The sequence below is a fragment of the Arvicola amphibius genome, chromosome 14, assembly GCF_903992535.2.
Source record: "Arvicola amphibius chromosome 14, mArvAmp1.2, whole genome shotgun sequence".
Classification (NCBI taxonomy): domain Eukaryota; kingdom Metazoa; phylum Chordata; class Mammalia; order Rodentia; family Cricetidae; genus Arvicola; species Arvicola amphibius.
The window spans coordinates 44,711,611-44,725,191 of NC_052060.1; the positions used below are offsets into that span (position 1 = coordinate 44,711,611).

The 13,581-nt window shown below is 42.1% G+C and overlaps 1 protein-coding gene across 1 annotated transcript; it reads left to right on the top strand.

The window, feature by feature from the left end:
* Window positions 1-1,438: 1,438 nt before the first annotated feature.
* On the top strand, window positions 1,439-13,247 carry LOC119801408 (alcohol dehydrogenase 1). Its single transcript, XM_038311989.1, has 9 exons — window positions 1,439-1,591; window positions 3,286-3,387; window positions 3,910-4,048; window positions 5,772-5,859; window positions 6,027-6,246; window positions 8,114-8,374; window positions 10,145-10,280; window positions 11,987-12,125; window positions 12,730-13,247. The coding sequence occupies exons 1-9, from the start codon at window positions 1,574-1,576 to the stop codon at window positions 12,752-12,754; spliced, it is 1,128 nt and encodes a 375-aa protein (XP_038167917.1). The 5' UTR covers window positions 1,439-1,573; the 3' UTR covers window positions 12,755-13,247.
* Window positions 13,248-13,581: the final 334 nt, after the last annotated feature.

Genomic DNA, 13,581 nt, shown 5'->3' on the forward strand with positions numbered 1-13,581 from the left:
TCTCTTACCTCACCTGTAATACTGGCTAAGAAAACCTCTCTCATCATGCTGCTCTTAAGATTGTGTAACAATGTAGGAAGAACTCCCACTAGGGCTGTGAGAGCATAATAAACATCCACTAGCTTCTTACACATCTGGCCTGGATAGAAAAACTGTGCCCTTCCATGACAGTGGAAAGACAGTACTCTCGTGGGACTCTTAAAGGTATTGGACTTTGGACCTACTGGGACATCTGACTCCTATCGAGACCATGGTAAACAAAGATAGGTGGGGAAGGTGACAGCCACTGATTTGATCATGTGACCTCTAATAAGCTGTCTACACCAGCATAATTAAAATTGGACATGGATAGCATTATTGTTCCTTTGACAGCCCTACAGAAGTTTAAAGTGCATGCTTATGTATATATTTTGCCTGCTTATTTACATAAGGAGTGGTATGTACTATGGCCCACTAATATTGGTACAAAACTCGATATTCAATAAAAATCGAATGTATGTTCTTGATCCCAAGCTCATGTCACTAAACAAATGACAATGGACATGAATTAAGGGACTTTTGGCCCATTTGACAAAACATTCATTCTTTAGACCAACTTAAGTGCAAGCTCTTTAAAGTCTCCTGAGTCCTCCGTGAGAATAGCTTTGTCTCCTAGCGCTTACTGCAGAGCTGACTGCGCACTCTCTGCCTTTCTCCTCTAGTGTATTCTGAGCTTGTGTTCAGGCATGCCAGTTGTAGCTGGAACTCACTGAGCTGCCCCAACCCATGTGGCTCCATGATCAGCACATGTGCGCACTGTTCTACTCGTTCCCCACAGTCATTGAAGTGACACTCGAACTCATCCTTATCTTACAGAGAAGGAGATCACGGCAAAAAGCAAGGAGATATGCCCAAGTTCTCTCAGGAGAAGGAATAGGGCATGCTGTAGGCACTGTCTCCTGGCAGGAGTGGACTCCGTCTCTTACTCATGACTGCCACCCTCTGGACCAGCTCCATGCTGCCACTGGTCCTTGGTCAATACTGACCAGTAGTGTGTGCTGCAGAAATTCCAGGGGTCCCAGCACCTTTTCTGTGCTTGAGGGTGCCTCTCTGCTTTGAACAGGACTGGATGCCAAACCTTCCTCTCCTGAGGTTCTGTCCGTCCACCCCATCTGCCCTGCACTGTCTCCTACCCTCCTTATTATGCTCCATGTAGACTTTAAGTTACTGCTTTCCCTAGCAAAGGAAAGCAGACCTCTAACCTGTCTGAGAAAGGGGAGCATGCAGCTGAGACAGGGGAAGAGTGAACTGAGAGAGGGGAGATAGGTGAAAAAGGAAGTGTGGAGCCTAATGAAAGCAGAATGTCCCCAAAACCACATCCTCAGAACAAGTTTTCCTTCACAGTTCAGTGCCCTTTGTTTTACTTAACATGCAGTGAGAATAAACTGATGGGCGTGTCATAAATGGTCAGATCACATGTGGCATCAGCTGACACCCCAGCTAACAAAATCTGTGTGCAACCTTGGCCCAGTGCACTGCAGGAGGGAAGAGCCTACAGGGACCCATCAATCTGCTAGCAGCGAGGACAGACAGCATGAGCACAGCCGGAAAAGTAAGAAAAAGGTCTTGCTGTTGGGAATATATTCTCATTAACTTGCCTAAAGATGCTGACTTCTAACTTAGAATGACATGCACTGAAAGGCAGTGTGTAGTGTGTGCTATAGCACAGGGTGTGCACTGGACCGCAGTGCAGCCCGGCTGCTGCTAAATATCTTAACAAGAGCACAGACTCTGGATCTGGGGACGTCCTCACCTCCTCACTAACTCTGCAGCACAGGGAATTCATTCTGAGCCAACGGTGACTACCCTGTAAACAGAAAGGTTTAAAGAGACCTTCTACAGAGAAGTCTGTGTTTATATCGAGATACCTTAGTGGGCTGTTCTTTGGAATCACAGGTTTCTTATAAAAACAGAAGAGTCTGACAGGAGTTTCATGAGAGCAATTGGACTCGGGAACTTAGTAGAACTGTCCCGTTAAAACTTTGTTAAAATTTCTGACAAGAGGTATATTGATTTTGAAACTTTACACAGTAAGATTACATTATCTTGCACACTGTAATTTGGAGGGGTCCATTGCTGCACAACTCATAAAAATCTCTAAAATTGTCTAGAACTGTCTCTTCTCTCTTTAAAAAAAAATCAACATTTTACGTACAACTAATTCTGAGATAAACTGAATCGCTGCTAACACTGAGAATACACATATAGTACTTAGATTTCCAAAAAGTCACCTTCCTTGTTCAGCCTCTGTATGGTACTGAGACACGCAATCAGTCATTCAGCATAATTAACTGATTTGTGCTATCCAACTGCCTAATTATAAAGCCTGTGTTTCTGTTGGCACAGAGGCTGTTTTAGGAGTGGGTCAAAAGTCCAACAGCTCACAGTGAGAACAGGGGTTGGAGACTTCTGCATCCACGGTGTGGCACGATTCTGTATAGAAAAGATGGGTGGAGAATTGGCACAGAAGGGGCAGTGGCCAGTAGTTTTGTTCCAATTCACTTTATTTTCTTTCACCTCTGGTCATGATTAGGATGGCATATCACATTTTAAGGAAAGTAGTTAGGATAAAGAATGACTGAAAAAGTTAAAAGAAAGACGGAAATCATGCAGCATAAGTGGAAACCCAATCCTATCAACCAAACAAGAATTGAGGGACTAGGGGATCTAGGCTTTTAGGTGCAGGGTCAGTAACAGCGCTATGGTGATCATCAGCTTGAGTTTATACTGCATAAAACAGAAAAATAACAATGCAGCCAGGTATGATAGACCCTCCCTGAAATCTCAGTGCTAGGAAGGCCAAGACAAAAAGGTTCCTAGTTCAAGGCCAGCCTGGGCTGCTTCTCAGACTATGTCTCAGGAATCCAAAGCCTGGGATAAACTCTGTACTTGCCCAGAATGCACAAAATTCGAGGTTCTGCTCTTAAGCACTTCAAAAACATATTATTAATTATACTATAGAATTAAACATATACCAAATGATTTCACAACAGTACCAGTGACTATCAGGAAACAAAAGGGTACAAGCGTGGCCTGAAAGAGCACATACCAATTCATCCCCGTGTATGCCCTGACCTTCTACTATGGTGTCACAGGTTTCTCTGGGTGTTTTCACTCCTTGTAAATGAGAAGTGTCCATTTCTATGTAACAATGGGTGCAGACCTAGGACAGACGCTGGGCATGGGAAATAGAGAGACACAGTTGCGGTGATCCCCTTGGAGCTGCAGTGACACTTCATCTTCCAGGTGATCAAGTGCAAAGCGGCTGTGTTATGGGAGACCAAGAAGCCCTTCTCCATCGAGGACATAGAAGTCGCACCCCCCAAGGCCCATGAAGTCCGCATTAAGGTAAAGTCCCTTTCCACCACCTAAAATGTTAGGTTTAAAAAACTCAGAAAACACTCCATAGATGTGTCCAAATGCCCATTAACATCTGGTTTCATATGGTCACCCAGACAATGAATGAGCCTGTTGCTGAGCCTAGATGTTGACATTAGCTGCTGAAAGTTTGAAATTTAACATAATCCCTGAAAACATTTTTATGTTCATGTGTTTGTAAAGTGCTAAACATCTTGAGTCCAAAAGCAACTAATATTAGGTAATTACTTGGTGCTCATTCCCTGTCTCTATTTCCATAACCCAGCATCCATTTTTATATATTGTATAAACTACATTTTGGGGGGTGACTTAATTCACAGGATGATCATTACCGTTTAAGCTGTTTAATTGAGAGAAGAGATGAAAGCACAGGAAAACTTGGACCTAAATTGAATCTGGAAGCAAGCTCTTGAGAATCCCCATTTCAGGATAGGTGTGCTAAACCTTCACAGTCACTATCTTGGCTGAGTGAAATCAATCTTTCATCTGTAGATGGTGGCCACGGGGGTCTGCCGCTCAGATGATCACGTGGTTGCTGGAAGCCTGAGTACACCACTTCCTGCAGTTCTAGGCCATGAGGGAGCTGGTATCGTGGAGAGCGTTGGAGAAGGGGTGACTTCTGTCAAACCAGGTACAGAATTCTTTACCCTCAGGGTTTGTGCTTTGACCTTGATCCCAAGAGCTTCCCTTCCAAAATAGAAAGCCCAGGAGTAGGAGACTTAAAATCTGACACAAGGTCACAGGATTTTCACCTCTTCCTCCCTGCATGCCTCTGTCCTGTGGCATCCAATCATGTCTTTTCTCTTTCAACATCTATTTATCATCTGCCAGGTGTCAGGCGCCAAGTTAGAGTCTCCAACGTGACGTTCAGAGTTCACAGTCTGCTAACTTCCACTTCAGTGTCACTGAGCATCGGGGATTTTTCAGGATCCAAACAGACCTACAAATGGAGCAAAGGCAAGAGCTGCAGGTCCAGGTTCTGAGTGCCTAGGTGTAGGGAAGCAGCTCTGTGCTGAGTTCAGAGACCCGACTGCTCGCCTGGCTTCAGGATGCCTCTCCTGTGGGATGCCGTAGGTTTAACCACATTGCATGCACATGATAGCTTCCTCTTCTCCTATATGTCCCTCCTTCTTCTATATAGAAACATAATACAATATAAGAGGAGACCACAGAGGAAAAACATAGCCATAGTCCTGCAAACACAAACACCATTGTATTATCACTACTTGGGCTGAAGGTGGTGGTTTGTACATTGCTTTTTGCTTTATTCATGGTTTTATTTTAACTTTGTTTTTGGATGTAAAGGTTGATTAAAAATATATTTTATGTGATGTCATCACATGTTCATTTTCTATGAAACATAGTGATCAAGCCACTGATTTGGTCCAATAACATAGGTAGCACATGTGATTTAAAAACAAAATTATGTTCATCTCCAAAAAGATCACTTTAGCCAGTAGAGTCAGACATTTCTTACATTCCAAATAACCAGAAAATAAAAAAAGAACTCGTCTGGCTGGAGTTAAGCTTTGCTGTTTCCTTTATTTGGAAAAAAAAGCAAACAGTAAAACAATACCTTTACTGCTCGGGATGCTTGGTCTATAGCAGAAAAAAATTGACAATTCACAACAATTATTTTTTTAAAAAAAAATGTTGCCTCTTCTTTCTCAGGGGAAATCTCTAACTCATTGTTAAGAACTGAGATGTCCAGAGCAAATTGTCCCTTCTCTGTCACTCCAGCTGCTCGGGACCCAGTGCTCTCTGCTGGCCTTCAAGGGCACCCACACAAGAGTGTACACACATGGTTACTTGGACATGCACGTAAAAATAAAAGAAATATTTTTAAAAGTAAAAAACTAGCTACCAAATTCCTCATTTTAATTTTTCCTTATGATCAAGTTTAATTTTTGGTTATATTTTTATTGTACAACATTCCCTGTGTTGTATTTGGTTGGTGTTTTATTATAATAATTATATAATAATCAGGTAACTCCAACTTCTCATGGGAAATTAGCAACTCATTACAACTAAAGTATATATTTATATTTATCAGTGAGTATATCTAAGGATTGACTAGGCTAATACATGCAAAGCCCCCAAGAGCAACTGAGGCACACAATGAAAGTTAACTGCTTATCAGTAGATGTAGCTGTTTTTATATTTCCCTTTTATGTCAGGAAACTTCAGGCACATAGAAACCTGGATGAAGAGCAATGACCCATACATGATATAGTGCAGTTGGACCCTATCTCTTAGGAACCTTTCTAGGGCACACATCCCTACATGAAAGCTTCATGTTCTTGCCTTATTAATTACTGGGTAGACATTAAGTCATTTTCTTGTTCCCCTTCCAGGCGATAAAGTCATCCCGCTCTTTTCTCCCCAGTGTGGAAAATGCAGGATCTGCAAGCACCCGGAGAGCAACTTCTGTATGAAGAATGAGTAGGTTTCTCACTATCTTCTTGCACAATTAGGTTACACACTGGTTTCTCATTGTCTTCTTGCACAATTACATTGCGAACTGGTTTCTCATTGTCTTCTTGAACAATTAGGCTGCACACTGGTTTTCCTCTGTCTCATGTCCTTTGTTTGCTTGTTTTACTGGCCAGTTTGTCAGAGCCTCGGGGGACTTTGCTTGATGGCACCAGCAGGTTCACCTGCAAGGGAAAACCCATCCACAATTTCATCAGCACCAGCACCTTCTCCCAGTACACTGTGGTAGATGAGATGGCAGTGGCTAAAATCGATGGGGCTTCACCCCTGGACAAAGTCTGCCTCATCGGCTGTGGGTTCTCAACTGGCTATGGCTCTGCTGTCAAAGTCGCCAAGGTAAGATGGACAGTGGCCCATGGACCAAGCTACGTGCATAATGTTGGGACCAAATGAAAGAAATTGCTCACAGGCATCAGAGTTTTTATAGAAAAGAACTAAGATTGTCCAACTCCATTGAGAATTCCCTCCACACACTCAAAGAAAAGCTCTATAATAATATGCATCCAGTTCTGCCTACTTCCCAAAGAAACTGGCCTCTCATAGAAATTATTTAAAACTTATGTAGATCTGGAACTTTAACACCTTGGATTTGCTGTTGTCTGCAAAGCTCTGTTATGTCCCAGTCCCAAGATACACTTGAGCAATAAAACATGTTTTCAAGAGTCAGAAACTGGAACGCTTGGCCATTTGGGACCAATGGAAGATTTTAAAGTGGAGATGTCATCACTGTTATCTCTAAAGTAAGCCATCTGCATGGCAAATATGCTGCCACCAGTGTTTTTAAAATAAAGACCAACTCTGCTACCGACAGACAACCTGCCTGCATGGTGGAAATTTCCTGAAAAGAAAACCGAGGCTTAGTGATGAACCAGGACTTAATGGCATTGAACCAGTGAAGCCCCTCTGAGCTCCATGGTGTTCTTTGAAAGAGCATCACGATGAACGTGAGCTTTGATAACAGCCAGGTGTGGGCTGGGGTTGTCTCCTTTCATTATGGTGATTGAGAACAAACCTTAACAGCAACTTTCTCCCAGAAAATTTAAACCTCAGAGATGTTAGAAGTCTACCTTTCCTACAGTTTCTGTCTCTTAGTATGTGCACATCGCATTAGAGACAGCGCTCCTTTAGCTAACCTCAACTGTGTGTGACCTAGTATATCCTGAGCAAGTTTGTTAGTAGATTCTTTAAAACATCAGTCTATGACTCTAGGATTTGCTTACATCATTTTCACAGGTTGATGGTGTTGACTAAAATATTAATGGGAATAAAATATCCAAAAGGAATTTGAACACTGGAGAAAATTCACCTTTATTATAGATGAAATTGATGTTATTACTGAGTTAAGAGAAAGTAAATACATTTGTTCAATAATTACATTCTATGTTTATTTCATTAGCTTCAACCCTAAACGTAGTTATTCCTTGTGCAGTTGCTCATCTGTTTCAACAGGAGGACTGAGTGAGCCTCGCAAACCATAGGTACTTGTGATCAAGGATTTCAATCATTGTTATTAAAATTCAGAGCAGTTTTTGTTTCAGTATTTTTTCATTTGCTTCTTTAAATGTCAAGCTTAAAGTTTCACAAAGACAACATTGGTCTCTTGCTGCATTTTCTTAAAGTTTCCTGTCCACTTTCCTGTTAAGCCAGGGATGACTTGTCAATGCTTCCCAGATGACTTCTGCTCCAGTTACCCTGGTTGTGCCTACTGAACGATAGTGAACCAAGGAGTTAATGATGGAAGAGTGGTTGGATTGCAATTCAGTCTCATGGAATAACCATGATCATTTGTTTCACTTATACAAATTGATTTTGTGTATGTGTAAGATGTCATTGTGTAGCCCTTGAAGGTGTAAGTCCTTTCTATGTCAAGTTCAATGATCGTCAGAACAGCTGGTCTCACTAAGGTTTCCCATTGAATTAGAATGGGGTTCTACCTGCAGTGATTTCAATTAACTGATAGAGGCTGTGACTGGATCCTGAGATGAACAAAAATAATAACTCTCCAGATACATCTAATATAGAGCAAATTTTGAGAACTAATGTTGTACCACTTTGGGCAGCTATAGCCAGAAGATATTTTAGAAGCAGGTAGAATGACGTCTGAGTGGCCATGACAGAGGACAAAGCAAGGTACCTTGTGCATCATGGAGCACTTCCTAGTGATCACTCTTTGGTCCATCTTTTGTATTTTCTGCAAACATAGGTGACCCCAGGCTCTACCTGTGCTGTGTTTGGCCTTGGAGGTGTCGGTCTGTCTGTCATCATTGGCTGTAAAACAGCTGGAGCAGCCAGGATCATCGCTGTGGACATCAACAAAGACAAGTTTAAGAAGGCCAAAGAATTAGGTGCAACTGAGTGCATCAATCCTTTGGACTACAACAAACCCATCCACGAAGTACTTCAAGAGATGACTGATGGAGGGGTGGACTTCTCCTTTGAAGTAATCGGTCGCCTTGACACCATGGTAGGTACTGTGGCATGCCTTGAGATCTGTCCTTCTGCCATCCATAATGTTCTCTAGACAGCAATAAAGAAATCTCATCCAGAAAACTATTTTAGATGGTAATTTTTCATCTCCCGTTTCCTTCTTATATTGATTAATTCAGTGTAGTGATAAACATTTCTTTTTTTCATTCTACAAACTTGTCTCAAGTAATAAACCTCCATTAATACAGGAAAGCTTTTCATTGAGCTGTCTTACTGATTTTTAGTAAAAAAAAAAAAATCAACTCATCAAGCAAATTTAAATGCAAATTCTGTTCTTAAATGGACAAATGTGATTTTCTTCCACATTCTTATTATTATATAATATTTGAAATTAAATATTCTGAAAAGTATTTCAAGTTTCATCATATGGCCAAGAGGGCTAATGAATAATATGTGGACAAGTCTTATTTTCTTAGGATAAAACATGTAGAAGAGTGGTTGCTTTAATAGGTCACCATATCCTCATCACAGAGACTGCACAGTGAGGGGCACCCACAAACATCTAGTTTTACATTTTGGAGGAAATACTTCTTAAAATAGAATTCACAGATTCTGCCATATCCCCTAAATTTAAGAGATACGCATTTTGTGGGGTTGTTTGTGATATACATTACATACTGAATGTAAAACACTTACCATGGAGCCAGCTGCCATGCGTTAAGCACTCAATTAAAATCAGCTGGGGATAATGATAAGAAAGGCTATTGCCAAGCTTACAGTGCTTGTGTGTTTGAAATACACGTGATATTACTTTCAAATAGTTGCAAACACCATACATGGCTAAAGAACACTTCTCCAGTACATATCAGCCAACATAAGACCTCTGGCGTTCTAGAGAAGCATCCCCAGATACCTAAAGAATCACAATTACTGAGGTCCTCCAGAAAGCCTTGGCAGAGTTGGTAATAAAGAATGGGAATGGTGCCCTGAGAGTGGCATTCTTCTCAGCCTGGAACTGAGACAAGATGTCAAGAGAGGCTAGCCTCTCCTCTGTGGATGGGGAGTCCTTCACGCTCAGGGTTCTGGTTTCCCCACGACCATAGCTCTTCTGTGATACCTTAGATGGTCTCCCTGATTGCTCATCTGAGCCTGGTTGTCAGTGGATTTGAAGATCCAAAAGTCTGATGCCCACGTGTTCTGAGGACATCTGGTTTTCTAAATGTCTTGTTTCAAAATCAAAAGACCGGGCATCATGTATCTTTGAAGATTATAAATCATCTTTTACTACATAATTTAAATAAAATAATTGAAAGGTGAGAACTTCCTGATGTCTACAGATAACAGAATAATGTAAAACCCATGCACACATTGGAGGCACAGCCACTGAAAACATGCTAGGTCTTGATCTAAGCCCCGCAGTAGGGACTAATTAAAACGGGAGGTTGACAAATGGATAAGAGACAACTTTAGATGCTGTCATCATTACATCTTCAACATCAAAATTCTCCCTTAGAGTGCAAACTTCAAAACTGTAATTAATGGACCATGACAGTGAGTGAACCTATGCATAGGCAGCCTGAGAGTCATGTGATGAGGAAACAATATTCTCCTTGGAGGACCCAGACTGCACAGGCTCACAAAGAGACTTGCTTCTTTATTAGTGGAATAAGGAGGAATTGAGCATAAATTCATTCATTCAATCCTTTTTTCAAAAAATTTCTCCGTACATATCTTCATATGGAATGAAGCTGTGTATTGTGAGTAGGAACTATAAGAAAATTCTCTTTAAATATTATTTTTACTGCAGATGTCTTCCCTGTTAAGCAGCCATGCATCATGTGGTGTAAGTGTCATTGTTGGGGTGCCTCCTCATGCTCAAAGCCTCTCTATGAACCCCATGTTGCTGCTGTTGGGTCGCGCCTGGAAAGGAGCAATATTTGGGGGTATGTATTCACAGCTGAGGATCAAGTTCTGTATGTGTTCTTGTGTGCCAAGGGGGACGTGTGGATGTGTGTGGAGTCAGAGAACATTTGATTTTGTTACTCTGGAGCAATTTGCTTTGTTGTTTGAGACTTGGGGTCACAGTGACCTGCAGTTCACTCTCAGGCTAGTCTTCCTGATCAGCCAATCCCAGGAATCTGTCAGCACTGAATTAGCTGTCTATTGTTACTGACTTATTGTTTGTTTTTTTTTTTTATTCTGGAGATCAAATTCAGCTTCTCTGACAAATTCTCCCCCATCCCTACTCCTACCCCCACTCCATCCCCTACAGTAACAGTCAGAGAGGAAGCTATTGAAGAGAACTCTTAAAAATTGTGATAGAAGCTAGAGAGATGGCTCCATGGTTAAGAACATTGCATGCTCTTCCAGAGGACCCAGGTTCAGTTCCCAGCACCCACATGGCAGTTCTCAGCTGTCTGTAATTCCAGTTCAAGAGGATCTAACATCCTCACACTGACATACATGCAAGCAAAACACCGAACAATGTGCTTAAAATAAAAATAAAATATTTTTAAAATATTGGTTGGGTGGTGGTGGCGCAAACTTCTAACCCTAGCACTTGGGAAACAGAGGCAGGCGATCTCTGAGAGTTCAAAACCAGCCTGGTCAAAGAGCTAGTTCGAGGACAACCAGGGCTACACAAAGAAATTTTGTCTCAAAAAACCAAGAAAGAAAGAAAGAAAGAAAGAAAGAAAGAAAGAAAGAAAGAAAGAAAGAAAGAAAGAAAGAAAGAAGGGAGGTAGGGAGGGAGGTAGGGAGGGAGGGAGGGAGGGAGGGAGGGAGGGAGGGAGGGAGGGAGGGAAGAAACAAAGAAAGAAAAATAAAACAAAGAAACAACAACAAAAAATGACAGGAATGCTCAAGTATTGCTCTCCACAGTTGGTGGCTTCTGGTGGGGTGGTGGTGAGGAAGGACTACGTTTTCTTTAAGGAGCTGGCGATGCTCCAGTGAAAACATAGACAAAATGGACTTGATATATTTAAAATATATTTTTCCCCTTGGGAAAGGTCACACGTGTTGCAGGGTAGACCTGGAAGGACTGGGAAGTGAGTGTGATCAAGGCCATTGTGTGAAATTCCCAGATAATCAATAAAAATCTAATGTCAGGAAAAAACAAACCAAAAAGAACTTTATTGCCTGAACCATCTTCCCAGCTTTGAGGATCAATTCCTAACTTTTTTCAGAATTTCTTCCCTTTTGTAATAGAAAATTTTTTAGAAGGCAGCATGAAAATCACTGTTTTCTCTATAGCAAGAACTAATGCAGGAAATCTCAAGACAGGCTGCTTTGTGTCCCCATAAATGAGCCAGGGCTTTCCTGGCTCCTTCTACTTGTGTCTCTGTAAGGTCCAAAAATGCCTTACAGGATGCAGAAAGCCCAAGGCAGTAATGTTTGGAACACTCCCTTCCTTTGGCTATAAACATCTGCACTATGATTTCTAGTGAGCCGCCGTCATCAGCCAGGGACCCTGACATCAGGTGGCATGTCCTAAGACATTAACGCCATGCAGAGGGTGTTTGAAACCCGAATCTGCCGCTCAGGTGGCAGCCTGGGCACTGTTAGGAACTTGGTTTCTTTGGAAGATCTCTTGTCTAATTCTCCTGCCTGCCCCCTGGCTGGATCTCATGGTGCTGCTCTCTCCTTTCAGGCTTTAAGAGTAAAGATTCTGTCCCCAAGCTTGTGGCTGATTTCATGGCTAACAAGTTTCCACTAGAGCCGTTAATTACCCATGTTTTACCATTTGAGAAAATAAATGAAGCATTTGAGCTGCTTCGCTCTGGAAAGAGGTGAGTTTTAAGATTGTTTTTATGGGGTGGTTGGGGGAAAGAGATTATTTTTACGGTAGGGGAAAAGACCAACAGAAATGAAGGAGAAATGGGAGAAGAGCAAAAACGGGACTTCTGTGACGGTTCAGGCTCTGCACGCACATATATGACCCAGGGCATTTTATAAGGCTAAGCCTCCGTTTCCACAGTCTCTAAAATGGACAACCTATGATAATGGACCTTATAGTGCCACTGCTTAGGATGAAGTTTAAATGAGACAATGCCTGAAAAGCTTCTACAAAGTGTATGGCAAATAGCGAGTAGGAAATGTGTTATTGCCCATGGCTGCATTTCTTACACCAGCCAGGCAGGATCAGTAGTATTTTAAAAAACTAACTTAGAACTTAAGATGTTCTGGTGAGTTTAGAGTTGAAGAGATAGAAGGCTAGAGAGGTCAAGAAAGGTGGATCGCCCATTTAAGGACTTGACCTTGGTCACAGGGATGGGCAGAGAATGTTTGGGACTTGGGTGGCTTTTACTGGGATTCATAACGCATGCTTTATTTACCCTCCGGGGACCGTGAGTTCTGGAAATGTGAACCAACATCTTATATTTCATATTTCAGTATCCGAACTGTCCTGACGTTCTGAGACCATACTGATGCCTTCCTACTCCTGACCCCTGCACCCCATTGAATCATGGCACCAGCCACATCACAGCGCTAATGTTGTTCCTTAGAGACACTGCCAATAAAGTAATCATGTAAGCTTTCCGCGAGAAACTGAATTATCTGTGATTTCATTTTCAACCCCAAGTGAAAGCTACCACACCTCAGATGGGGAGCTGGAGGGTACCCAGCCTTCCTTCTGATTTGATTGACCTCTGTCATCTTTCCTACTGGGGACAATGTGTCTTGTGACATCTTGCAATCTTTTCTCCCTGGAATCTGCATTCACTGAAACTCAGTGGAGCAGAGAGCTCTTTCTACCCCAGTACACACAGGATGACCTGTGTGCTCAGCCTTCCTGCCTTCCCCTTGTCTGTATTTCTTCTTTATGAGCTGTCTGCATATGGGGCAAACACCACAGCGCGCTAGTGAACATGTAACTGTTATCTCAAATAAAAGCAAGTCTGAAATAACAACTCAGCACCTCCAGTCATTATATGGGGAGTGGGGGGGGGGGGGGGGCAGAGCAGAATGGGCTCTGAGTTAGGCTTGAGGTGTTAAAAGTAGGCTGCTGTGGGACTAGAGAGCCAGGCCGCGCAGTTCTGAGAACATTATTCCTGCGCTGAAGAAAGTATAAATTGGCATTTGATGATTTCTCGAGTCTACTCATCAGTCATTCTGCTACCCCATGCTGCTGCAACCATTGTGAGAATTCCCTCTGAATATTAAAGTAACAGCCTTATCCAGATACGTTAAATGCTGTCTGTCAAATATTTAATGTAGTAGGGGAGAGGCCACTTGTTTGTCCCA

Excerpts from the sequence above, each read along its gene's own strand:
- LOC119801408 (XM_038311989.1), top strand. Across the intron at positions 4,049-5,771 it reads GGTGACTTCTGTCAAACCAG|GCGATAAAGTCATCCCGCTC; the intron begins GTACAGAATTCT and ends TTCCCCTTCCAG. Across the intron at positions 12,126-12,729 it reads CTGCTTCGCTCTGGAAAGAG|TATCCGAACTGTCCTGACGT; the intron begins GTGAGTTTTAAG and ends TTCATATTTCAG.